The sequence below is a fragment of the Podarcis bocagei genome, assembly GCF_964188305.1.
Source record: "Podarcis bocagei genome assembly, chromosome: 10".
Lineage (NCBI taxonomy): Eukaryota > Metazoa > Chordata > Lepidosauria > Squamata > Lacertidae > Podarcis > Podarcis bocagei.
The window spans coordinates 45,658,414-45,686,093 of NC_138135.1; the positions used below are offsets into that span (position 1 = coordinate 45,658,414).

A 27,680-nucleotide genomic window follows, 5' to 3' on the forward strand; every position below is an offset into this window, starting at 1 on the left:
GACATCCTATCTGGTAGGGTTGCCATGGTGGAAGAGAGAGTGAACAAAGAAATCATCACCCAAGATGAGGGGGTGTGACCTAGTCAAGTCTAGCCAAAACAGCATACTCTACTATCTTAACCCCTTCATGCATGTTGGTTTATATGAAGCTAAATTTCCCAGACCAATCAATCCAGTTTCTGAGTGAAGGCATTCCAGAATGATATAACTGCACAACCCTGAGTTGGGAGATTTAGAAGCAGAGATCCAACTTTTGGCAGGTGCTCACAAAGTAAATCAGTAGCTGCCCAGGGCAGCTCAAGGACTGCATTTAATAATTTGGTTACTCCCTGTCCTGACTGAGAGGTACGAACACTGACCCGTGACAGATTCTGTTGCTTAATACTGCAAAGACTTTCCATCCCTCCAACAAGGAAATAGCAGCATGACCAAATAGCAGTGCAAGTGTATCTTACAATATTGTTCTGTCCTATCCCTTTTGTTGTTTAGCCTACTGAACATTTATACAATTAGACATTATTTCCACAGAAACTGCATTTGCTCTATTTTCTTCTGAGCAGTCTCCATACAAGATTTTCCAAATACAGAGAAATGCACTGCACATGCTCTGCTCAGCCACAGAAAGCTGCCTTTGTACAGCATTACAGGAGTAAGTGTTACATAACTAGTCCCTTTTCTAAGTGGATGGTGTTGCTGGAGGACAATTACTGAGCAAAGTGTTGAAAACAGATTATCATCAGTACACAAAAGAAGCTCTCACTGTCCTTGTCACTCTTCGGCTTCTCCAGTTCTCTTCACAGTAAGGGGGAATTGTTGCCAAGGTGGTGCTTTGACAAGTCCTCTTTTTGGTACAAAGCTGTTTTACCTCAATAGCTGAGTCAAGAAGTAGAGTGTTGTATAAACTGCAGGAAACAGAAGTTTCCTTGGGGTGTAGTGGCTTGTATGTGGGACCAGGACTCAGGAGCCCTAGATTCAAATCTCCACTCCGTCATGAAACTCACTTTGAGTCTCTCTGCGTCTGCCTGTCTTTCTCTGCAGTAGGTTAAAATGAGGTGTGGGAAACCATGTACACTGTTAAGTTGTGGGCGAACATATCAGACGACACAGCGATTCTTCCAAAGCAGCTCTTTATTTGTAAGCTGGAACAGAACTGAACTGAGGAGCTCAGTCAGCCTGCTTATATAGAGCTCCACTAGAATGCAACAGTAACCATTTTCTGTAACTAGCCAATCACTGAACGTCACTTTCGATCCTTCATTTGCATATAAACTATCCAATCACTGAACGTCACTTTCGATCCTTCATTTGCATAACTATCTACAGTATCCCCCTGCTGGCCCAGGGTGAGAACTTCAGTACATAACACACACACAATCCAGAACACCTTCGAAGAAGACAAGTTGTCATCTGGCTCACCAGCAAGGGAACATCAACCTACTGCTCCTTCTTCTATCACTAGGTGGTGAAACAGAAGTAAGTCACTTTAAGTCAGTAGTACTACCAGCTTCCACTAGCTCCTGAGTTATTTCACTGGGCAGCCTCCTCACTTGAGGCCAAACTAAGTCTTTGAGCATAGGTGCCAACTCCCTGGGGCCCTGGGTGCCTGAGCACACACAACAATTTCCCATGAAGAGGCTGAGCACCCATGAACTCTGCATGGCACCCATGGCCCCAGGCACCCACAATCATGGGACCAAGTTGGCACTCCTGTCTTTGAGCAACAGGTCTTGCCCCAGCTGCACATCAGTAGTTCCTGCACCCCCATCCTCCTGCATGATCAAACACTTAAGCTGCTGGTAGTAGTCCTATTGACCCCTTGGGGTAGAGTTTTATCCTCCCAGATCTCCAGATAGGGCTGTGTACCTGCATCCCAAAGCACCTCACCGTGTCCCCTCTGCAGCCTCCAGAAAAAGCTTGGTCTCTTCTCTCCTTCTTTCCTCTCCACCTGCTCCACCTTGCTCCCTCTGGCTCCTAAGGCAATTTAAATGGCCCAGTGCTGGTGAGCAGCCGTCTGTGTCCACGGTTCTGTTATGCCGCCTGTTGACTAATATAGACAGTAGACCCACTTTCCTTAAATCAGTTTTGTGGGTGGCAGCCACTGGTGATCAAATCACAGCTTTTTAGAAGGCTACTGGGGGAAGGCAGCATGATTAACTAAAAGTGGAGTCAAGGATTGACACTTGTGGGTTTCTTTTAATGATGCCACCACCTTTTTGCTCATAATTCAAGACCTGACAGGCCACATTAATGTAGAGCGGAGTATGTTTGCCTCTACTCCACACAATATTTTTCCTGCTGAAGAGGCATACATGTTACTTTCCCAGGGTATACTGAAAGTATAGAAGCCGATATAAACAGGTAATTTAGTCATGACCTTCCTAAACAAGATTAAAGTTGTTAACGTGTACACCATCAGAATAAGTATAACTGCCTTTTAGAAATCAGTGGTGCTATTTCACCTTCCCCTTCAAAGCAGTGGTTAAGATTAGCAAGTGTTGCATTATGCTGCAAAGGGATTTTGAACTATATCTTCCTGGTATCAGGAAATGCCAGAGTCCCATATGCCCGCCATAAGGCCAACATGCATGTCGGAAATATCTGAGGAAAACTAGATATTATAGAATCATAGAATTGTAGAGTTAGAACGGGCCACATGGGTCATCTGGTCCAACTCGCCTAATACCCATGACATCGTTTGTATTCTCTAAAGTTACAGATATTTTGCTTAAAAGAAAGAAAGAATTTAAGCTGGGCAGTGGAACCAATCTTAATAGGTCCCTATTATTATTATTATTATTATTATTATTATTATTATTATTATTATTATTATCCCACCTCTTTCCCTGACAGGGGCTCAAGGTGACTTACATATGAAATAATAACAGCTAAAAACTTGGGGTTTGTCATTAAAAATAATTGAACACACATATATAAATCTGTTCAAAACATACAGCTAATTACAATAAAGACAGCACAGGACCAGCCTTTCATTAATAGCAGTCATTTCCACCAAGCCTGTTGGAATAAAAAGGTCTTCACCTGCTGGCAAAAGGGCAAAGAGAGAGTTCCAAAGTTTGGGTGCAACCACTGAGAAGGCCCTACATTCCTACCAAGCAATTCTGTGAGGGTGGCAGGACCAAGAGAAGGACCAATAAATCTCAGAACCCAGGCAGGTTTGTATTAGGGAATGCAGTTTTTCAGATAGCTTGTACCTAAGCCTTATAGGGTTTTATAGGTCATCAGCAGCACTTTGAATTCTGCCTGGAAACAGACTGATAGGCTGTGGAGCTGTGGTAACAAGGGAGTTGCATGCTCCCTATAACTCGCCCCGGACAACAATCTGGCTGAAGCTCTTTAAGCCAGTTGAACTGCACTAAGTTATCAAAATCAGCAGCAGAATTGGGCAATTTCAGAGAGATTAAGTTTTAGCCCAGGAGCTAGCAACCTTTAGCCTGGAGGGAGAGAAGAAGTGCAAGCAGAGAAACATTGGGACAGGGGGAGGCCTATAACAGATGGAGGGGCCATTCTGTAAACAGTCAATCAGACCTCTGACTAGAGCAATCTATACCCGTTTGTGGGGCAGTTATATGACAATGAACAGGCAGAGGGCCTTCTCAGTAGTGGCGCCCTCCCTGTGGAACTCCCCCCGCCCTTCCGATGTCAAGGAGATAAAGAATTACACAACTTTTAGAAGATATCTGAAGGCAGCCCTGTATCAGGAGGTTTTTAATAATAATATTCATTCATTCCCTGCCCATCTGGCTGGGTTTCCCCAGCCACTCTGGGCGGCTTCCAACAAAATATTAAAAATACATTAAAACATCAGTCATTAAAAACTTCCCTAAAGAGGGCTGCCTTCAGATGTCTTCTAAAAGTCAGTTGTTTATTTCCTTGACATCTGATGGGAGGGTGTTCCACAGGACAGGCGCCACTACCAAGAAGGCCCTCTGCCTGGTTCCCTGTAACTTCGCTTCTCACAGTGAGGGAACTGCCAGAAGACCCTCAGCGCTGGACCTCAGTGTCCGAGCTGAATGATGGGAGTGGAGATGCTCCTTTTTAATGTTTGATGTTTTTATAAATCCTGTAAGCTGCCCAGAGTGGCTGGGGAAACCCAGCCAGATGTGCAGGGTATAAATAATAAAATTCATTCATCCCACATTTTAAAAAATGCGTTTCCCCATCACTTTCAACAAAGTGGGTTTGTTGCATTAGGATGTCACAGACCTTTAATAAATGTCAACCATACTCACCTAAAGTTCCAGCATGTGCTTGAATACCTTCCACAAAACAGTCACACCCTGGAGACTCCCCCACCCAAAAGGTTATTCATCACTGTTTTAGCTAACAGAATTCTTCACAGTACAATATTACAATGATATAATAAAACAAGCTCAACCACATGCAGCTGCTGGGTGACCTTGGGCCAGTCACACTTCTTTGAAGTCTCTCAGCCCCACTCACCTCACAGAGTGTTTGTTGTGGGGGAGGAAGGGAAAGGAGATTGTTAGCCGCTTTGAGACTCCTGAAGGGGAGTGAAAGGCGGGATATCAAATCCAAACTCTTCTTCTCTTCTCTTCTTTTTAGAGAAATACCTTGTCCTAAATTATATTCCCTACTGAGAATGATTACTGGAGATATTGAAATTCTATGGAACAGGTTCCTTCAATGGAGCTTGTGTTGGGCTAAGCTATTCAAAGAGTTCCATCCAGGGTTCTCAGATCTTTAATTTAATAACCTCCTTATTTTGCTGTGCTTATCACATTCAGGTGCCATGATAGCATCTGTACCTGCGGTCTGCACTCCACATTGTTTCTCTAATTGCATTTAGGATTACATATAAATTGCATGCTGCTCTCACCTTCTTAGATAAACCTACTAGCATCTCAAGTGGAGTTAAACTATGGGCAATTTTTTTTAAAAAAAAGAATTAAAAAAAGATATCTCTCTAAACATGCTTACTAAGTTGCTGAAATATTTTTTCTTTAACTTTGTACTCAATACATTTAACAAGCAGCTCTGTTCTTCATGAGGATGTACTATATTTTTCGCTCTATAGGATGCACTGGACCATAAGACGCACCTAGTTTTTAGAGGGGGAAATCAAGAAAAAAAATATTATTTCCCCTCCCCAGCCCCAAAGAGCTGCGCACAGCCTGTCCGCTTCTCCCAGAGCTTCTCGGGGCTGCGGGGGAAGCCCGGGTTTCCCCCCCCCCAGCCCCAAAGAGCAAAGAAGCCAAGACAGTGAGCGGAATCCATCCCGCTCGCTGTCTTGGCTACAGCCGCGCAACCTCTCCAGCTGGGAGCTAAACCTCTCCAGCGCGGCTAAAGAAGCGTGGCTAAAGAAGCCAAGGCAGCGAGCATGATCCATCCCACTCGCTGCCTTGGCTTCCTCTTTAGCCTTGCGCAACCTCCCCCGGCTGGAGAGGCTGCTATGGCAATTCCCCCACCTCCTGCAAAAGCCCACAGGAGCCGCACACCCTTTAAGGAGCGCACGGCTCCTGCGGGCTTTTCTACGAGGAGGGAGAAGGGACTGACTGGCCATGTCAGTCCTTTCTCCCTCCTGGGGAAAAGCCCGCAAGAGCCGCGCGAAGCTTGTGTGCGGCTCTTGGGGGCTTTTCCTGCCTGCCTCCCCCCTGCACTCGCTCCATAGGACACACAGACTTCCCCCCTTAGTTTTTAAGAGGGGAAAAGTGTGTCCTATGGAGCGAAAAATACAGTAAGTTTTATTACCGACAGAATCATTCACCTTTAAGATTGTTATTTAGCCCAGTCTACTGGTCAGTCTTCTTTTGCCACATTTAGCATTTTACTGTACTCTGTGTGATGGATGCTAGGGTATAAAGAGCACCATATTAATTGAAACAAGTTTGTAAATCAACCTGGAGAACTCCAGAGCCGATAACAGATTTGAAATTACTCCAATACATATAATTGCCTCGGTTTTAACAACGTTGTGTCCATGCTAGAGACCTTTAGGCATTGCCTTTTCTTAGTCACCTAGATGTGGAATTAAAACAGAGGTTCTTCACAGCACTGTCCCAGAATTTAGAGGCTTTTGTGATGTTTACTTGCCATGGCCTTGGTCTTAAGCTGAGAGTAGGAGTAGGAGACCGCTGAGCCTAGAGCTGTGGTGATACCAGCTGAGGAACTTGACTTACGGCTACAGATGCACCAAACAGTGCCTGGAGCACACCAAACTGGTGGTCACAAAAAGGCAAGTGATTGTGCTCCTCTTCCCTTTGCTAGATGGTTGGGGTAACTTTCAGTGGCTGTGTGTGCACTGTAGCTTTAAAAGCATATGAAAAACACATTACTTCCCTCAAATGATTATGTGCACTGTAGTTAAGGGTTGCTTGGAATTGTAACTCTGTGAAGGGTAAACTACAGTGCCCAGAATTATTAATTTTTTTAGGGGGGGAATGTGCTTTAAAGGTACAGTGTGTACATGACCAGCAACTCATCATCCTACGAAAATAGGTCTATTCTGCAAAATTCTGCAATGGAAGTGGGCAGGCCAGCAACAGTTGCTCCTAGGTGGGAAACCAAAGAGGCTGCAGGTATAAATTTACCAGGGTTCTTGATATTTTCATCTTTCCACAGCAGGACAAGTGATGTGGATTTTACCCTGACTTGAGATTTATACTCAAATACTGCCATTAATTTTGTACATGTCCCATAAATGTATCACGAATAGGAAACAAAACAGCTTGTTGAGCAGCTTCCCAACTGCATAGAACACACACAAAAAAAATAATTTAGAGTGAAAAGCATATTAGCGTTCATCCTTATTATCCATATGCCTTTTATACACGAATCCATTCATTGTTTATATAAATGTGATTACTTTGGTCTCTGCAATTCAACTCCCCCCCCCCAATAAATAATAATCCTTCACTTAGAGCAATTACATTTTTGTATGAAAATACTTACCTTCAACGGAAGACAATAGTTTTCTATTGCGGCATTATTCAGAAGTTATGACTGTGTGACAAAATAAAACAAAAAGAGCTTTGTGTTTAGAAATACAGTACTCAGCTGATATAAGACTGATCCTCAGAAGTTCTGTTGGCACCACCCTCTACAGACTGAATTAGGGCTTTTTAGTATATCAAGAAGATAAGTCTAGCTGCAGGGCAGCTAGTCTTACTGTGTAGAAGTGGCACGGGAGGAGGAGCCACATTCCTGATCTAATTATTTTTATTCAATTAATTCTTACATCAATTTGCTGCTGTGCAAAGACCCAGCCTACATAGAAATTTCAAAAAGAAAATGTTCACAAAATGGTAGGGCATTGTTCTTGGGGAAAGGACAACAATATTTATCTTGATGTTTTTCAAAGGGCTGGATGAGCACTCAACTTGGATATTACAACTAGGGAAATTCAACCTCTAAACTACAGGTGGGGAACAGCCCGTGGCCCACCGGGTCTCTCCATTTAGCTTGCATGGCCATTTTGACCAAACCATACCTACCTGCCCTAAACCTGACATATGCTATCAGGTGTGGGGCAGGTAAGGGCCTGTGGTTTGGTTGAAAGGGTCTTTGCAGACCCTACTTCCTAAGTGCTGATTGTCCCAACGGGACAATGGTCCGTCTTGGCATAAGCCATAAGGCATCTTCCTAGGTCTCATCTGGTTACCGTATTTTTCGCCCTATAGGACGCACTTTTCCCCCTCCAAAAATGAAGGGAAAATGTGTGTGCGTCCTATGGGGCGAATGCAGGCTTTCGCTGAAGCCTGGAGAGCGAACCCCTCTCGCTCTCCAGGCTTCAGGAAGCTATCCGCAAGCCTGCGGAGCCCGCATGAGTTCCCGCCAGGCTCCCTAGGCTTGCGGATAGCAGCCTGCATCCCGAAGCCTGGGGCGCGCTGAGCAGCGCGCCCCGGGCTTCAGGCAGATATCCGCAAGCCTGGAGAGCCCGTCGGGAGTTCCCGTCGGGTTCCCTAGGCTTGCGGATAGCAGCCTGTTCTGGGGGCTGGAGTCGGGGGAAGCTCGGGGGGGGAAATAATTTTTTTCCCTTTATTTCCCCCCAAAAAAACTAGGTGCGCCCTATGGGGCGAAAAATACGGTACATTTGTTTTGCAATTCAACTGTTACACAAGTCGCTCAGAGAGTGTTATGCTTTAAGGCAGCGTACAAATATTGTAAATATACGATAATAAGAACAATAGTCCAGCACAGTGCTTGCCAACCAGGTCCCTTCAGGAAGGCCACAAGCAGGGCTCAGAAGGCAATATATTTCTCCTGCTGTCACTTGCTTGTCCCCAAGAAACACGTTTGACTCGTCTTCTGATATTTGAGGAGAAAGGTACCTCCATAATTTTGAGACACTTGACAGATGTCAGATGAAGGAAGAATGTTTTTGTCTGTATTAATGATTTTACTTTTTAAGCTGTAAGCAGTACCAAAGAAAAAAGACATTCCAAGCTGAGCCACAAATTTGAATCTTTATTTCCAGAGGGCAGTCAACACACAAATGGAGAAGAGAGCATTATTTTCCTTGTTCAGCAGGAAAAACACACACCCCCACCACAAATTCCGACTACTAGACGCGAGACATTTTTTTTATTTCTTGGGGACCTTTATAATATAGAGGAGTCTGGATCGTCAGGAAAGGCTCTGCTTTGGAAAGCAATGCATGCCGAGCTTCCTCAGCCCTCCCCCTCCAGTCTGTACTGTAAAAGGGGACAACATCTAAGGCCTATTTCTGTGTGAACAGTTGAGGGCCGTCAGAACGCTCGCGCGCGGGGGCGAGCGAGGGAAGGCAACCCTTTTGGGCGAGGGCGCGCCGAGCTCCTAGGCGTCGCCCGCTTGAACGCGCAGGGCGGGGCCTCGCGGGCCGCGGAAAGAGGGAAGGGGCTTGCCCGGCTACGCTCCGTCGCAGCACCGCCCCCTTGTGGGACGCTATAAACAGCTGCAAGGGAAACCCGGCTGGCTTCTGCGGGGCGCGCGCTTGTCGCACTTGTGGCGGAGTTGGTGGGGAGCCCTGGGAGAAGGAGCTTCCGAAGCAGCTGGTGGCCGCGCGCCCAGGTAAGACGCGGCGGCGGCGGCGGCGCTGCTTCCTCAGCGGCTCGCTTGATTTTGTTCCTCTTCTGTGTTCGTCCTCCACAGTCTCGCCTTTCTGCACAGGCTGGGCGCTTCGCTTTCCTGGGTTTTTAACGGGGGCGCGGGCCACGCTGGGCCGGCGCCCCTAGGTTTCCATCTCTTTCGGAAGCGGGCGTCCAAAGCGGCTGGAAATCTCCTGGCGGTGGGCATATCCACGACCCGTGGAGCTGGGACGCCCGGCTCTGTTGCTCCGCGCGTGTGGATGCTCCTGCTGCTCTTCTGCGGGGGGAAGAAGAGGAGTATAAATCTCTGCACATGCTCGGAGAAGCGAGTTGGGTTCAGTGTATTCCCGTGTTTTCGTGGGCTCTCTTGGCATGGACGGGTTATAACCCTAGTCAGAGGCAATTTTATCTTCTCCCTTCTCCTCACTTTGCGCAGCCATCGCAGTTCATGGAAGCCGGGTGTTAACCCAGCTGTAAGCTGTGCTTCTCTCAAAGCTTTGCATATAGCGCCCAGCAGGGCCCAGTGTATCTGGAAAGGTGAACCTTTCAGAATTGAACCCATTTTATGGCAGCCTTTTCTTCTGCTCCTGAGCACCTTTTGGAAAAGTTTCACTGGGAAGTTCGGGTGGGGTGAGATAATGAGGTTAAAGGAATTTGTTTAACTCTTGCCTGGAAGCTGCTCTGTTTCCCAGCTCCCTGTGCTCATTTGTAAAGTTTGGCTTATTGGTGAGAAAGCAGGAAAGCTACTCAGCGCACTTCTTGTTTCTAAATGATGCTAAGTCTAGTGATGTGAGAGAGCAGTGTGTCTGGAAACGGGTTCCCTTTAACGTGCATTGGGTAGAGTCTCTTGGGGACATACAGCTACCTATGGATAGTTGGCTGCTATCCTGTTAATAAACCAATTCTTAAAAGCTTATTCAGGTTGGCCCTGCATACTAATCTATAATGGAAGAAACAACTGCTTGGTAAATATCCATGTTATGCTGTAGGTATTCTGCTTCATTTATAGATCCTGTTGAACAATCTTTGGGCAATTTGTTTTTCCAAGTTTGTGAAATGGCTCTTTTAATAGGCATGGATTAATTAGGAAAAGACCAGCTACTTGTCATAAACCCCTTAGTGCAAAGCTAAATGCTGCAGGTAATGGGATTTAGTTGCAAGTCACATGCCCTGACGGCAAGTTCAAGTCACCTGCTTGCTAATTGTCTTGACCCCAAAATTAGCTACTGCCAGGTTGAAGATATGCTAGTAGCAGGTTTTTAGTCTTCTAAAAATGAGTGTGCAGCTGTTGACATAAGAAGTAGAACAGAATTGCTGCAAAATCCATTTAAAGTAGGTGACTCTGGAGACTTTTTATTCCAGTGTCTGGATATATAGAATTTAGAATGTATAAATGTTTATTGGCTATATGCCATTGTAGTAGTAATCTTGGCCAGTATGCAGTATTCTGCTTTTCAAGAAGCCCTTTTATGAGAGGCAAAATGCATAACTGTCTCCCTCGCTGCAAGGGTTTGGTAAACTTCATGCAATACCCCTTCTTCCACACTTTTAAACCATTTTCTTTGGGTTTTGTTTGAAATTGTAAGCAGCGCCAAATTGCTTTTTGACTGAAGAGCGGTGGTACAAAATATTGTAACAGATAATAATAGATGCAAGTGTTATGGCTTTTGGGTTTATAACCCCATAATTGCTTAATTACTTATACGGGGGGGGGGGACTCCCCATTTTTTTGAAACAGATTTTTATTTCTTCAACACCTAGAACAGGTTCTGTCATGAACTACAAGAGTCAGGAGGATTGAAATGGAAAACTGAATCCCATTGGCCCTTGAAGGTAGTTGCATAATTCCTTGGCTCTGTCATGCCTGATTCTTCAAACTTGTTTAACAGCCTGGATACTATCCTGTAGAACAGTGTAGATTATTTTCTAGCCTAGATTGCCTTCTCTGTGACTGTTGTTGGATTAGCACTCTTAAAGTTACTCCAACACTTTTAAAGTTTAACAGTTAATATATTTACATATTTTGCTTTGTTTTTCAAAGCATTTTTACCTTGCCTTCTGTCACACTCAAGGCAGTTTACAATGCAAAATTATATGCCACAAATTAAAATAACGAAAACACATGGTAGCACCACAATATTGTATGGACAAACAGAATCAAGTGTGTGGGGACTACTAGAATTACTGAGATCTAGAATCTGTAAGGAGTTAGACAGGGTCATTCTTTTCTAGCACAACAAATAGTACATCCCTCCAAGCTGGGAGAACTGGCATTGAAATGGTAAATACATAAGACAAATTCATTGAGAATAAAGCTCTCAGTGACCACTAGCAATGCTGGTTCCACTTTCTGAAATTAGCAATGGAAGCTTCCTCCTTGGCGGAAAAAATTAGTACCTTCATGTGGACAGGGAGGTATTCCTCAGAATGACAGCATAAAGCGAGGTGTTTTTTTAAAAAAATGCATCCTGTAATCTTGGTCCTGATCTTGCAGCTGCTACTTATCTTTCTGTTAAATATGCATGTTAATTGCAGTTGTTCAAGTAAGGTTGCATCTAGTTTAGCCCTGAGAAATGCCAACTTGCTGAAGATCTCCTACTAAACTCTTTGCCAAAACTGACTTCTTATTCCCAAATCATATGTACTGCTGAATGCAACTGCACTGGCAGACACTTTCTGCTCACTAGGAATTTCAGAATAGTTCTAGAGTTGTAATCCACAATAGATCTCTTCTGTAGAGATTTTACAAATGGAGCAAGTTGTGTTCCAAGATGGACCGCTTGATGGTTTCTGAAATCTCTCCTGCAAGTGGTTCGTGAGTGCATTATTATTTATTATTTAGTTAATTTTCTGTACCAACCCTCATCCGATTTTATCCTTAAAATACTTTGCAAACAAGTGACAGCGAACTACCATCTCTTCTACCACCTCCTTCAGACCAGACTATAAAAGGCCCCATACTATCTGGAAAAGCTCTGGTGGGCGGCATAGTTTGTTGCCTTCACTGCAACTAAGTAGGTTTGATTATGAGTCCACACCAATGTTAGATTGCATTTGACTGGAGTTTTCCTCCATTTGTGTTCAAGCTGTCTTCCAGCTTGTCTCATTGCCTGAAGCTGTGGAGTATACTAAGGAGCCGAAAGGGCTCTACAAAGCAGGAGAGGTTGCTTAGGAGTGATCATGTCAACAGCCCAAGCCATTTGAATGTACCAGAGATCAGCCAGCACTTTGACAGGAGTGCAAATCATAGCAGCCAGAAAATCCCCCAGAGCTGTCTGGAGACCCATTGGATCCATCAGCCTCAGAAGGGTGGACCATCCTATTAGGCCTATGCAAAAGGGAAAAGGTACTGGAAGCCTAAATCTCAACAGGAAGTGATGTGACCATGACAAGGGATTGTGATAGCAATAGCACCCTCTTTCTGCCCAGCAGAGAAAAAAAGGTCCAGAGTGTTGCCTGCTATATGCAGGGGCCAATGGCATGTTGGGACAGCCCCATGGTCAACATGGCAGCCACCCCAGAGCCGGTTACCTTGGCATCGATGTTGAAGTCCTCCAAAACCAGCAGTCTGGGAGTCCTCAACATCGCCTCTGAGACCAGTTCTGTCAGTTCAGGCAGGGAGACTGCTAGGCAGCGAGGTAGGTGGCGTTATTGAATACTGCTTGACAGGTGTATCAAAGCACTGTATTGTTAGGGAAAGGATTTGAAGAATGGTAGCTTAGAACTCTATGCTGCAGAGCACAATTGGCTCCACATCATGCAAAGCTTTACTGCAGTGTTCTTAAATACGTTATGGGCATGCCATTACTAGCTGAGGGCACATTAGAAGCGGAAACAATTACTATAGTAAACCAAACCTGGATGTATATTAAGCACATTCATCTTGAATGTAAAGCCCAAGTACAGATATTGGTGTTAATACTGAATGTTGACCAAGTGCCCTCAGCTGCTTATTAGAAGTTAGCTCTCCTGACATCTGTTGATAAAATTAGTTCAACGCCATTATTTCCTCTTCTGTACCAAAATGAGTATTTACATTAGCACAGACATATTGTATGGCAGTTGTGCAGTTCTGAGAGGCTGCGTCAGTGCATCAAATGATGCTACACTTGCCACACGTGCTTATATGCATTCAAATATAAATGCAAAAGTTTCCCAGTGCAATCTTGTTCTGATGACTTGTTTGTGGAATGAGTACCAAAAGCAGGGCCAGCCTACTCATAGACAATCGTTTTTATGGGAAAGAGAAATAGCCAGAGCAGGCAGTTGCCATTTCTTTGTCCATTACTGTTACTACTATTGTACACATTTGTACACCACTTTATGGCATAAAACCATTGAATAATAATAATAATAATAATAATAATTTTTTATTTATACCCCGCCCTCCCCAGCCAAGGCCGGGCTCAGAGCGGCTTACAAGCAATAATAAAAACAAGATGAGTGATTACAACTTAAAAACAAAAATAAAATACAACATTAAAATAATGGAACATTAAAATATTAAAATGGAGCCTCATTGCAGGAGAAGGAAAAGAAAAAAGAAAAAGGGGGCGGAGGGAATCAAATTGGCTCCAATCCAAAGGCCAGGCGGAACAACTCTGTCTTACAGGCCCTGCGGAAAGAGATCAGATCCTGCAGGGCCCTGGTCTCATGAGACAGAGCGTTCCACCAAGTTGGGGCCAGTGCTGAAAAGGCCCTGGCTCTGGTTGAAGCCAATCTAACTTCCTTAGGGCTTGGGACCACTAGGGTGTTGTTATTTATGGACCTTGAGGTTCTCCGTGGGGCATACCAGGCGAGGCGGTCCCGTAGGTACGAGGGTCCTAGGCCGTGAAGGGCTTTAAAGGTCAAAAGCAGCACCTTAAATCTGACCCTGTACTCCACCGGGAGCCAGTGCAGCTTGAAAAGCACTGGATGAATATGCTCCCATGGCAGAGACCCTGTGAGGAGCCTCGCTGCAGCATTCTGTACCCGCTGGAGTTTCTGGGACAGCTTCAAGGGCAGCCCCGCGTAGAGCGAGTTACAGTAGTCAAGCCTGGAGATGACTGTCGCATGGATCACTGTGGCCAGGTCGGGGCGGGAAAGGTAAGGGACCAACTGCTTGATGCGGCGAAGGTGGAAAAATGTCGCCTTGGCTGTTGCTGTGACTTGCGCCTCCATGGAAAGGGAGGCGTCAAGGATTACACCCAAACTCTTAACGGAAGGTAATGGCACTAATTGGGCCCCCGCAAGAGAAGGGAGTTGGTCCCTCATCCCCATGCTATCCCGACCTAGCCATAGGACCTCTGTCTTTGAAGGATTTAGTTTCAATCGGCTCCCACGAAACCATCCAGCCACAGCTTCCAAGCATCTGGTCAGTGTGTAAGGGGCCGAGTTGGTGTGGCCATCCATCAGTAGATAGAGCTGAGTGTCATCAGCATATTGATGACAGCCCAGCCCAAAGCTCCGGATAATCTGAGCAAGGGGGTGCATAAAGATGTTAAAAAGCATTGGGGACAGAATTGCGCCCTGCGGCACTCCACACACCAAGGAGTGGCGTGACGACATTTCCCTCCCTAGTGCCACCCTCTGTCCCCGACCAGAGATAAAAGAGCACAACCAGTTACGGGCTATGCCCTGTATCCCCACGTCTGCAAGGCGATGGTCCAGAAGATCATGATCGACCATGTCAAAAGCTGCTGATAAATCTAAAAGGATCAGCAGTCCTGACCCGCCTCGATCCAGTTGTCTACGGATATCATCTGTTAGGGCAACCAGAGCCGTCTCCGTCCCAAAACCAGGACGGAAACCGGACTGAAATGGATCTAATGCCGATGTTTCCTCCAGAAACCTACCAAGCTGTTCAGCAACCGCTCTCTCAATTACCTTACCCAGGTATGGAAGATTTGAAACTGGGCGGTAATTGGATAGGTCTAAGGGATCTAATGAAGTTTTCTTTAGGAGTGGACGCACCACTGCTTCCTTCAGTTCCCCTGGGAATGTCCCCGTGTCAAGGGACAAATTGATAATTTCAACCAGGGGGGTCCGCGCAACATCTGGACACTCCCTAATCAGCCAAGACGGGCACGGATCAAGGAGGCAGGTGGTGGGCCTACCAACTTGGAGGAATCTATCCACATCAGTAGGGAGTATCCGATCGAAATGGTCCAACACTGGACCTGAAGTCAGTCGAGGGGCCTCCAGTTCAGTCACTGTATCTAAATTGGCAGGGAGGTCACGGCGGAGCAACAGGACTTTCTCCGCAAAAAAGCTCGCGAATGCCTCACAGCTGTGGGTCGAATTTGTGCTTAAATTTGGTTGTCCTCCTAAGGACGTTATTGACCTAATTATTCTAAAAAGTTGTGCCGGGCGAGAGCTAGCGGATGCAATGGAAGCTGCAAAGTAAGATTTCTTAGCAGCTTTCATAGCCATCTCATAGGCTTTCATAAGCGTCCTATAAGATGTTCTTGAGGCTCCGTCACGAGTCCGTCGCCATACTCGCTCTAGCCGTCTGAGATCCCGCTTCATTTTCCGGAGCTCCTCAGTAAACCAAGGGGCCCGGTTTCGATGGGGTCGCAGAGGGCGCTTAGGCGCGATCTCATCAATGGCTGCCAAGAGCCGGTTATTCCAGTCCTCAACAAGGTCATCTAATGAGTCGCCAGGAGGAGCAGGGTTCCGCAAGGCTTGTCGGAATCTATCAGGATCCATCAGTTTTCGCGGACGAGCCCAAATAGGTTCGCCACCCGAGCCGGGGAGGAGCGGGAAGTCAATCTTGGCTTTTAAAGCGTAGTGATCAGACCATGGCACTTTCACAGCGGGGAGCATGATCACATCTATGCCAGCCCCAAAGATCAGATCCAGCGTGTGGCCTGCTTGATGAGTGGGGCCCAAAACAAACTGGGAGAGCCCTAGTGTTGCCATGGAAGTCACTAGGTCTAGAGCCTGTGAGGAGGGAGCGGCATCGGCATGGACGTTGAAGTCTCCCAAAACCAGTAGGTTTGGGAACTCCAAGGCCCAGCCCGCCACCACCTCCAGCAGATCTGACAGGGTGGCTGCAGATGTGCTGGGTGGTCGGTACACCAGCCAGACAGCCAAGCTCTCCTTGGTGCCCCACACGAGACCAACACATTCAATGCCGGAGATCGCCGGTGATGGCAGAGCTCTGAAAGAGCAATCCTCCCGGAATAACAACGCTACTCCTCCCCCCCGACCTACAGTCCGCGATTGATGGAGGACAGAGAAACCTGGGGGTGTTATCTCATGTAGGGAGACTACTTCGCCTTCCCGTACCCAGGTCTCCGTCACGCAAGCCAGGTCAATCTTGAAGCAACGTACAGGGTAAAATACAGAAAAAAATACAGAAGCACAATAAAACCAATTTAACAAACTCTTAAAAATAACATTTCATGAAAACAGAGAACTGATCTTTCATAAATAACTGGGTGACACCTCAAGGAAAGTTTTCCTAAACAAAAAATGTATTCAGTAGGTGCCTAAATATCAGAATGCTATGTGCCTGTCTGATTGTGGCTGAAAAATGAATCCGGAGAGTTGGGGCTAAAAGCCCAGTGCAGACTAATTGAACCTCTGTGTCAGACATATGGTATTCTCAGCAGTTTCCTATCTGAGGAGCACAGTTGCTGGGCGGGAGTCTCATGGGCAAGACAATGCCTTAAATATTCTCGTCTCAAGTTTAGGGAACTAAATATTAAAAACAAGACTTTGAATTGTGCCTGGTAGCATTTTGGCAGCTAGTGCGGCTCCTTCAGCAGAGGATCTGTGATGTTGATGGGGTACCCCAGTCTAGCTGCTGCATTCTGCACCAGCTGCAGCTTCCAGGTTTAGTCCAAGTGAAGCCCCACGTAGAACACATTGCAATAATCCAGTCTTGAGGTTACCAGTGCCAAGGTGAATTCCTTAGAGTATGTGGTCTTTAAAGTGGAAGGAAATGAACTTATACATACACATTAAAGTTGGTTGCCAACAAAGGAACAACAGAACCCCAGTTAAAATTAAGTTCCTAGTGGGTTTACTCTTTAGGAGATGCTATAAAGTGGGAAGGAATCTTATACTGCAAAGTTCTGGAGAAAGGAATGCAGCTTATATCCGTCTTAGGGTCCTGTTTGCTATGATTGATATCAGCTGCTACATAGTAGTGCAGCCAAACCCTTGGATAAATGTAATGGAATCCTGACATTTTAGATTCCAGTGGTGCCAAGAATGACAAAATAATAGTATATGTCATAAGTAACCGTTTCAACCTCATCTTGACCATTATATAATGCCAAATCCTGGAAAAGCAGTATTAAACTCTTGAGGACTCTTAAAGGGATGTGCTAAGTAGTTAAAATTAATGTTGCTACCTAAAATGGAGCTACTAGGGTCATGCAGAAGACGACTTGTAATTGCTGGGTAGGGAATGCACTAAAATGTCCTGATCTGGATTAATCATTAATCTTCTTTTCCTACATTCCAAGAATGGTTTACTCTGACAATGGTCACTTAGCTGTGCAGCTTTGCTTTGTAAGATTTTCTGGGTCACTCTCTCCATAACGACTAAGCTGAACTTGGGTTCAAGCTATCTGAAAAAGCTAATAGAAGAGCAGTGATTTATAGAAAGATTCTTTTATTTGTACACTTAAAGGAGTTGGCTGCTCCAAAATCATTAGGAGTTGGGCCAGGTTCACAATGTGACCCAACCCAACACACACACACACACACACACACACACACACACACACACACACGGAACTGTGTATCAGAGCAAGCTTGTCTGCAAGGCAGCAGCTCCAGTATTTCAGCTACACAATATGTATTCTTGAAGCATCAGCGTCAATGGAAGTGGTTGCAGAAGCTATTTCATCTGTGAACTTCTGTCTTACGTTGTCTGGTTTGTCCAAAGGGCTATTTGTCAGCAAAAAGAGCTGTTAGATAAGCATGTATGGATAGGTATCATTATTTTCTGGTGACTGGAATGCTGTGCCCCTTGAAACTTTACTAACAGAGGTTAATTTGAGAAAAGGCGATTTAAACCAGTTAGTTGTTAAAGTTAAATAAATGATTAAATAAAATAAGATTCCTAATAGAGGAAAAATGATATTATAACAGACCTCACAATCAGCTTCAAAATCTAGCACAGTTGTACCTTGGATCCCAAATGCCTTGCAACTCAAACATTTTGGCTCCCGAATGCCGCAAACCCGGAAGTGAGTGCTCTGGTTTGAGAACATTCTTTGGAACCCAAATGTCTTACATGGCTTCCGTGGATTCTGATTGAGTGCAGGAAGCTCCTGCAGCCAATCGGAAGCCGCACCTTGGTTGTTCGAACATTTTTAGAAGTTGAATGGACTTCTGGAATGGATTCCGTTCGACAACCAGGGTACGACTGTAGTTGAGTGAAATTGAAAAACTTCCCATTAAAAAATTAATGGCCCATGGAAGACAGGCAAACATGATTGCCTTATCAGCAGCTCAGAGGGAGTTTAGCTTCATTGAGTATCAATAGTTTGAGTCCAGGATATCTTGGGGGCAATTGCTGCTTCCAATGTGGACTTCACTTGACTTAGACTCTTCTAGTTGTCTCTCTCACCCACCAGACAAATGTTTAGTGGGACAGATGTTCTCTGTGCCCCACATCGCCCCTGCTAAGCAAGCAGAAACTGTGTTTCAACAGGCATATTAAAAGATTTTTAAAAGCACCTTTTATTAGTTTTTCCTTGTTTGTTCTTGGGCTGCATGTTAAAATGGAAAACAAAGGTCACCTTTTCGCCACATAGAGATGTTCCATTTACCAATTTTAAAAGTTTGGATACACCTTTCTAAGCAAATACCCACTCCAGGCAATATTTTAAAATACTTGTTTTCCTTTTTACACTTTCTTGCTGTGTCCTAACCCCCACTGGAGGATAGAAACTGGCTTTGTGTTTTTGAGGCATTTCTCTCAAAACTAATTTGTGTCCTTGGTCAGTAGAGTTTAATAACGTTCCTTGCTCCTTTCCACTCCAAAATATATTTTCTTCTGGGCCTTCGGGATCTGCTCATGGTTCCAGCTTGCATCCTTCTCTCTTCTATGGAAGAGGGAGCTGTGGAGAGTTTACTGATGTTGGATTATGGAGACTGCACCAGAGACATTTAGGAGAATGAGCCATTTGCTGTTGTCCCTTGCACCCCTCTAGTGGGTATGGTGCTGCACATGTTCACTTCCTCTGCTGATTGGAAAATAGGTGTGTGTGAGAGAGAACATAGACTGGGGCATACTGTTTCTGGTTCCAGTTGTGTGATTGAGGGTGAGGTTACTCCCCTGCTTTCTGAGCATGATGGAGTTGTCTGGAACAATTGCTGCACTCCAGTGGATACTCCCAACTCTGCTTTCATCACATTGCTATAATCATTCTCTTACACGGAATATCTATGGAATGCTCTCACGATGTTGTAAGAAATCTATGCATGACAAATGATTTGTTCCCTTAAACCTAGTATGAAGGCTTTACTGTTTGAGAAATGTATGAAAACTTACCTCAGCCTGCAGTTACTCCAGGCTGTAACTCCCAACTCTCTCCCCCACCTTCCCCCCAGCAGCAAGATATCTATGACAAAAGTGTCTCTCATTAAATGTAAACGAATTGTGAAAAAGACTCCTAGGAATTGAAAATGGAGACGATAGACGTACCCTTCCCTGTTCATTGGTTTTGTAACACACACAAAAATCCTTAATGAAACATAAAACTAAAACTGATGGAGTGGAAGTTGGACGGAAAAATTAAGATTGTTCTAGAAAAGTTATTGTTATTTTCTACAAATGTTAGCAAAGCTTCTGCTGTGGAAACACAACCTTTACCTTGCTGCTAATTGCTAGCATCTCTTTTGCAGACTCAAAATGCCAAACTGGGGAGGTGGCAACAAGTGTGGGGCCTGTGGCAGAACAGTGTACCATGCAGAAGAAGTTCAATGTGATGGGAGAAGCTTCCACAGATGCTGCTTTCTTTGTAGTAAGTACTCTTTTCAGTTGAAACAGTGAATGGCGAAGTGCAAGTCGTGAGCAGCAGGACCATAATTTTTGCTATTCAGCTCCAAAGACAGACATCTTATGGCCTCAAGGAACAAAGAGTGTAAAATACCAAGAACTATCTATGCTGCCTTGAGCAATCTTGAGTTCCTTTCTTCCCAGGATGACTCAAGAGGACTGTATCCTCAACAGAGGAATGCAGTAGTCTTTGTCAGGAGAGCATTTTCAGACACTGCATGACCACCACAGGAAGTGGACCTACTTGCATGTCTCATATAACTGAGCACATAAGCAATAAGAAGCTACTCTAGCTGTTCTTTGGAAGAGAAGTGGACCAGCTCTGTCTAGTACTGAGAGTATTAAAAGGACTGGAATTAGCGGGATTCAAGACTGAGCTATATCACCATCTTTGCAAACGAAAGGCTTAGGTCAGTGGTCGGCAGGTTATGGTCCTCCAGATGTGTGGGGGCTGCAACTTCTATTGGCCTCAGCAAGCATGTTCAATGGAGTTGTAGTCTCAGAACATCTGGAGGGCCACAGGTCCCCCATGCCTGGTTTAGGTTTTCACTTTGCTACACGTTGGTCACTTCAAATCAAAGCCACCATTTCAGTTGGCTCTGAGCTGAATTTAAATTCTAAGATTAAGCAGGTTAACAAAATACCAACTTTAATCCATAAAAATGCCTGTTTCACACTGTAAGTTGTTCCAGCAGTTTACATTTTAAAGATCATTTTGTGAGAATTCATTAGTTGGCTCTCTTCCTCATCCATACCAAATAAGTTAATTGAATGATCTGGTTGATTTTCGATTTCAGCACAGTGGAGCCAAAATTCTGTTGGGCTTTGGCACAGGAGGCTGTTGATTGTCTTAAATGAGCAGAGTCTATGCGATTATGTTTCAGGCCAACAGCTTATTGAAGAATTGCATTTTTGTACTAAAAAGCATGTTCATTAGATACTAAGCAAAGGATTGCATCAAATAACTGCTTTGTGATGCAATATTGTTGTGACATTAAATGTGGATTGTAGTTTACCCAAGCTCATGTCATGAAATTAGTAAGAGCAACAAGCAATTTGGGTGAGGGAGGCAGGGCCTGGAATTTTCAGTAGCTGCACTTCAGGAAAAGCAGGGCAGTTGATAACAGCTGTCAAACCTCATGGTAGCAAGAAAGTCAATGAGCTAAGCAGCAAGGCTGGGAAGGTAACAGAATAAGCTCAAACTATTTGCAGTTTAGGTTCAGGATTGCTTCTTCCTGTTTAGGCTTAGACATGGAAAATATGAAGGAATAAGTTTCTGAGGATGCATAAAGAACTCAGCTGTGAAGGAATTGGTTATCTCATTTGGCCTCTACAAATCTGGGATTAAAGGCAAGAGCCCTCCTAGTCAGAAGGCATGACTTTTCCTGACAACGTTTTTCATGAAACTAAACAGTGTCTTGTGAGATAATAATGGAACACATTGTACACTACACAATTCGAATACAGGGGTCAAAACCCAAAGTGTGGCACTGCTCTGCTTCAAAAGGAAGCAAAAACGCACACAAGAGAATCTAGTTCTGCAATGTAGCTTGACTCACATGTGATGTGGAATAGTGATGGGCAGACGAGACATGAGCAGAAATGCATTTCTGTCTTTGTAACCTTTGCAATGCCAGTTAAAAGGTGGGTACTGTATTTTTATTGGGTGTGAGGAATGGCTGGTGCTGGTGTCAATCCTCTGTGCTGTGATCTTGACTGCCACTCCCCTGTGGCTGCAGTGTGCAAAAAATTATAGAGTGGAGATGCATTTGTGCACCTATTGTTATGTCACATTTTGTCCTGATGCAGACCATTAAATGCAAAAGCTCTTGCAGTCTTATGGATCAATATATTTATATATATATTTCTTACTAGGTGAGTTCTGAACAGCCTGTTTCTGGTGATAGGCAAAAATAATACTCAATTTTGAAGTTGTAATGGTGTTAACTAAAGCATGTTGCCCTGAAGTAAACTTCTTGAATGTGAATGGTGGAGAGCACATGGACTCTGTTGTGCTGAGTGCTCATATAGAACTGCCCATATTTTCTCATTAACAGAGAAATTCTGGCCTCATTCCCAGGAAACAGAACAAGCAACTTAAAACTGTAAAAGCAGAAATAGGTTACTAATGGTATTTCAGGACATGGATTTAAGTTGGGTCAGTATTCCCAGTAAGTCTCTCAAATGGAGTATCCATAGAAGGTGCACTAATTATTTTTTTTAGTTCCTCTAGTTATGGATACTTTGTAAACTAAGAGTAGGAACTGTTACATAATTAAACATGTTGTGTGGTTTTAAAAAAGCAGGAGGGAAAATTGCTGACCTCAGTTCCTGGCTGCTTTTGCAGCCTTGTTAATTAAACTGCATCAAGCTTCCATTCTGTAAATGTCACAATTAAGAATGGGAATGAGGGACAAGTCCCTCAGTAGAGCAAAATATAATCCAGCAATTCAAAAACATTCCCCTCTTTTAATTTTCCAGTAGTCCGCTAAGGTTTAAGAACTACCAGAGGCACTCTCCCCCCCCCCCCGGTACTTAATGTTCCTTTCTGTTAATAAATAGGCATCCGTTTTTTGAAGAAGTAAATTATTTCTTTCTTTCTTTTCCAGTGGTCTGCCGGAAAAACTTAGACAGCACAACAGTAGCCATCCATGACGAAGAGGTCTACTGCAAATCATGCTATGGAAAGAAGTATGGTCCAAAAGGCTATGGCTATGGCCAAGGAGCAGGCACTCTTAATATGGACAGAGGGGAGAGGCTGGGCATCAAGCATGACAAGTAAGTATAACTTGCATGCTACTTGTAACTGCAGCTGGCAGTGTGACCCTACATGAAACAGCCTGCAGCCATGTTTTTGTCATGTCTGTATTGTGTATTGTCCCTAAGCAATGGTGGAATGGTAAAGTTCACTCTGATTATATAACTAAGCCTTCGTTATTAGCAGCTGTCCAGGGAACAAACATCTCTGGAATTGAGTCAACCCTGGTTTGTTCTCTGTGTGTAATAGTGATTCAGTTTTCTCAGAAAGCTATTTATTATGGAAGTGACACAGCTAGGCTCTATTGGTAAGTGTTTTATAATTAAGGGTCCACCTCTTAAATCATGTTATGTTACTTTAGAATCTCATGAATATCCAGCCTAATATATACGATGGGGCAAACCAATGCCTAATTCACATGTGACACCAAACCATGGTTTGGGCACAATGAGAATTGTGCTTGCGTGCGCTTCCTCTTCTCTTTATGCACTCGGCTTCAGTTGCTTCCTCTTGAATCAAAACCAGTGCACATTGGCTTGTGCAGCAGCAGCAGCAGCAGTTATGGCTTCCAGTATGCCAGGAGCATTGGGGGCGGGTAGTAATTGCGAGCAAGGCTTGGTATTTCATTTGAACAGTCTCAACATGTTGGATGCTGAGCAGTTCCTTCTGTTCAGATGAAGGCTTCAAAGCCTTGATATTATGCCTCAGATGAATTTATAGTTCTCAAGGCTATAGAGCACCTTCACTGTAAAATGAAAAGCCATGATGCAGTCCACCATAACCTCATTGATTGTAGTAGGATTTTCAGGGCCCTCTAAATGGATAAGAATACTTGGATGGTGAAGGCACCTCCCTAAATGACAGGGAATATGTTTTAAAGACAAACAAGCCACAAGGCAAAAAGAAACTCAGATCTGTAGAACGGCTGCATTTTAAAGAATACAAGGGAATACTGTGGCAGTCTTTATCATAGCCAGAACTTCAGACACAAATGAGGCTGTATTGATGGGGGCTTTTGATAAAAGTTGTTTTTATAAATTCCAGTAAACTTTAGAGCAAAAATCCTGATGTGAGGCAGTCTTAAATAAGTACATTTTTAGCAGTGCGTATTTGTAAACCTAGCCATTGTTCAAACTAAGGGATAATTTGCGAACATGGCTGTCTTTAAAAACCTCTTTCATATTACAGGTGCAAATTGAGGGAAAATCATTACAGCAGCATTGTGAGAGTTCAGTGAGCCAGCATATAGAAGTATAACTATGGGCTAGTATGCATCTAAACCAGGTTATTGGTTTGTGGCCCACCCTGTTGTTTTTATTATGTATTTTGTGTTTTTATTTTGTATTTTTACGTTATGAACCGTCCTTTGATCTAGGGATGAAGGGCAGGACACAAATTTAATAATAATAAATAATGGATTCCACTGAAATTGGATATTCACGCTAGGGCACCTTTACTTTATTTTAGTGCACCTTCTCACCGACCTACAACAAGTCCAAATACTTCAAAGTTTGCCCAAAAATTTGGAGGAGCAGAGAAATGTTCCAGGTGTGGTGATTCTGTGTATGCAGCCGAGAAAGTAATAGGAGCTGGAAAGGTAAGGTAGCATATTGTTGCAGATACCTTGCCAAGCAACACTGACATTTTTCAGATTCATTAATTGTAGATAAAATCTTGGCTTGTTAAAGGTGGGGTAGCTTGCTCCCTTACAAGAGGTGAGCAAGTAGATCTCTTTGAGGAGGAAGAGATTTGCAGTCTTGAGACAGTGGCCAGCTGAATCCAGTTTCTCAAACATTTGTACTTAAGTGTACTAATAGATCAAGCTCATATGAATAGCAAGATAACTCTAAGAAGACAACTTTTTTTGAAAATAAAGATTTGGAATTTTTTTAATGGTGCAATACAGAAGCCTAAAATAAATGTGCTCTCTTTCTATCTAGCCTTGGCACAAAAACTGCTTTCGCTGTGCCAAGTGTGGGAAAAGTCTTGAATCAACAACTCTGACAGAGAAGGACGGTGAAATCTATTGCAAAGGTAAGAGGTTAAGGCAAAGGGCATAAAAATTGCTTGTTCCGGTGAAGAGTTGTATGGTTTGATTCCAGGAAGGGGTGGTCAACAGGTCAAAGGAATCTATTCTGCAACTGTTCTTTAAGTGGATAAATATTTTCTCAATTTAAGTGATAGTTGGAGAATAATGAAGGTATCAGGTTTTCAACTAAGGAAGTAATCTTAAATCATTGCTGTGGATGGTGTAGGGACAACCATTTTACACCAGCCAAAATGATTTGTATAGCAGTTTCCTTCTTTCAGAGGTGACAGTTCTATAGGTATAAGGAATAGTTTTGCCCTGGAAAACAATAGAAACTCATTTTAAAAAATGTTCTGTAAATCTGCTTGAGTACCTGATTTTATTATTTCACCAAAACAACTGCTAGAATTGAACTGATAGTCTACTATTTATCCTTGCAGGTTGTTATGCGAAGAACTTTGGCCCCAAAGGATTTGGCTATGGGCAGGGAGCTGGTGCTCTGGTTCACGCTCAATGATTCGTTAGTGCCATTGCACTGAAATGGTTCTGTAGTTACAACTTAAATGCCACTAATTACTGTGAAACTGATAACTAGTGTCCTATGCCATTGCTTGTCTTAAAGTATTGCATTTTCTCAAGCCTTAAAAGCACACTTTTTACATGCACTGTCAATTGGGTTCAGTAAATCTTTTTTGCTTAGAAGATTAGTGTGTTGAAAGGCCCCCTGGAGAAAATTGTTCTGTCTCTACTGCCTACAGATCTGCATCTATATATTGCTTTGCCTGCAACATTTGAAGCATGGTATGAGTTGCTTGCTGCCTAAACAAGCACTTCATCAGGTAATGGGAAGACTGGGAGTAAAAAGCATGTTAATCCATTATAGCCAAGTCTGTCATTGTAGATTTGCAGTAGCCCTGCTCAGGCATTAACCTTCCCAATTATGCTCCCTGGTCTTGCCTACTCCACTCTGGAGAAGTAACTTCTAAAACAGGAACCTGCTCTACTCATGGAGTCCATAATTTAGAATCCTGGTGTTACTCCACTAAGTATAGCAGGTTCCCTTCTAGGGAATGATGGGATAATGGCAGAGTTAAGGCCAATAAGCTGACAACCACCCATCCCTTGCTCTGCCCCTTTTATAGGGGTTGAACACCTGAACAGGGCTAGTGCAAATGGCCATCATAACACTATGTTAACTGTCCATCTCAGTAGTTTCACAGACAACATATGTGAGGTTACCTTGATGTCAGAAAGGCAGCAACTTCTAAAAATGCAACTGAGGTATCTTCTGCAGTAGATCTCTGCTCTGGCTATTCTAATTCACGGTATCCTAAAGAGAGACTGGGGGGGACAGGGCCATAGCTTGACTCACAAGGAAGTTCCCTCTCTCCTTCCCTACTCCCATTTCAGCTGCACATGCTGTTTGGGAAGAGGTTGAATGGAGCACAGGGGGAACTCTATGAACTCAAGTTTACTATAAGATCCAAGTCTATGATATATACTGCAGTTATGAGAACATTAAGAGTCTGGAGTAACTTCTAGAAAGCCTCAAATCTTATTACTCTTTGAATACTGATGTTCTGAATTGCTTGTAGAGTTAGCCCTACAACTATTGCTACTCTATCCATAATTGGCCAGGGTTATGACATTTTGGAATATACACAGTAACAAAAATGTCATTTGTGATTCAGACTTCTGCCAAGGGACCAGTACTTCTAACCACTTACTAGGGTATCTTCAACATTGTGGATGAGGCAGTTCACCAAGGCACTAATTTCTGGGGACAGGGGAAGAAGCAGACAGGACAGTAACTAGAAAGCGTAGGGAAACTAAGGTTTCACTTGTTAAACAGTTTCTTGTGTTATAGACAAAAACAATTTTTGTCAGATTTTATTCATTTGGTAACTTGTTCCCATATCCCTACTCCATAGTAGACTTCACTACAGAGATTTTAGACATCTAAGTATATATGAACTATGGGCTTTGCTATTTTTGCAGTATGAACTGGGATAATGGACATCTTATTTCAAGCCAAGATGCTATTTTGCTTTTGTTAATCATGCAAGTTTGCTTGGTATGCTTATGTACATGTGGGTCATTTTGAAATTTTTGAAGCAAGGACAAAGTATGCATGTCTCAACAATAAATGGTTAGGCTGCCAAATAAATGACTTCATATCTCCTTTCAACGTCATCTGTGTGCACAGCACAATTCTGAACAAGGATCCCCAAATCAGAGTACTAATTATTCTTTAACTCTGTGTTCTTACAACCATATAATTAACAAATCGAGGCCAAGGGCATATACAATAAGAGCAAGAAATGCTTATGCAATAACAGTTAAAGCTATTTTCACTACTTATCCAGTAATTTTGGCCAAACTGCAGCTACCTGACAAACTAGAGATCTGCTGTTCCCAATCGAAGCACCACAGTAAGTGTTACTATTCTTTCATAGCAAAAAGCAGCTCTGTCACCCACCTCAGAAATTATTCTTTTGCCTCCCCAGCTTTCAGTTCAGGCTGGGGGTGCAAAAGGAGAGACATGGCTTTAACTTTGCATCACCTCTTCTCCCCGTGATATCAGGTGGGTGCAGTGCAGGGCTGGGCCTGGACCAGTTCTTGATTCAACTAGCCCACCCCCGCTATAGAGCATAATTGCTATTAAAGCCTTCCTGCATGATCTTGGCTCTCAAAGGCTGGGGGGCAGGTGGGAGAGGGAAAGTACAAAGTTGGTTTAAGAATAACCTGTGGATCAGAGCTCCCCAAACTGTTTCTCGCAACATGTTAAGTGTGTCGCATGAATGCTCCCCGCACTTCTCCAGAGGCTGTAAAACCGAAGAACTGTGT

The 27,680-nt window shown here is 43.8% G+C and overlaps 1 protein-coding gene across 2 annotated transcripts; it reads left to right on the top strand.

The window, feature by feature from the left end:
• The first annotated feature begins 8,873 nt into the window (after positions 1 to 8,873).
• Positions 8,874 to 27,000, top strand: CSRP2 (cysteine and glycine rich protein 2). 2 transcript variants are annotated; one of them, XM_081211281.1, is made up of 6 exons: positions 8,874 to 9,027; positions 19,893 to 20,011; positions 22,656 to 22,824; positions 24,272 to 24,401; positions 24,745 to 24,838; positions 25,274 to 27,000. In XM_081211281.1, exons 2-6 carry the CDS (start codon positions 19,900 to 19,902, stop codon positions 25,348 to 25,350), a joined length of 582 nt encoding a protein of 193 aa, XP_081067407.1. In that variant the 5' UTR covers positions 8,874 to 9,027; positions 19,893 to 19,899; the 3' UTR covers positions 25,351 to 27,000. The 2 variants fall into 2 exon arrangements, with proteins under 2 accessions (XP_081067407.1, XP_081067408.1); XM_081211282.1 differs by having other exon boundaries at positions 8,874 to 9,011; positions 19,879 to 20,011.
• The last annotated feature ends 680 nt before the right edge of the window (positions 27,001 to 27,680 follow it).

Coding starts and splice junctions, on each gene's coding strand:
- CSRP2 (XM_081211281.1), top strand. CDS start 19,900: ATGCCAAACTGGGGAGGTGGCAACAAGTGTGGGGCCTGTGGCAGAACA. Junction 22,825..24,271: donor CTGGGCATCAAGCATGACAA/GTAAGTATAACT, acceptor ACTTTATTTTAG/TGCACCTTCTCACCGACCTA. Junction 24,402..24,744: donor AAGTAATAGGAGCTGGAAAG/GTAAGGTAGCAT, acceptor CTTTCTATCTAG/CCTTGGCACAAAAACTGCTT.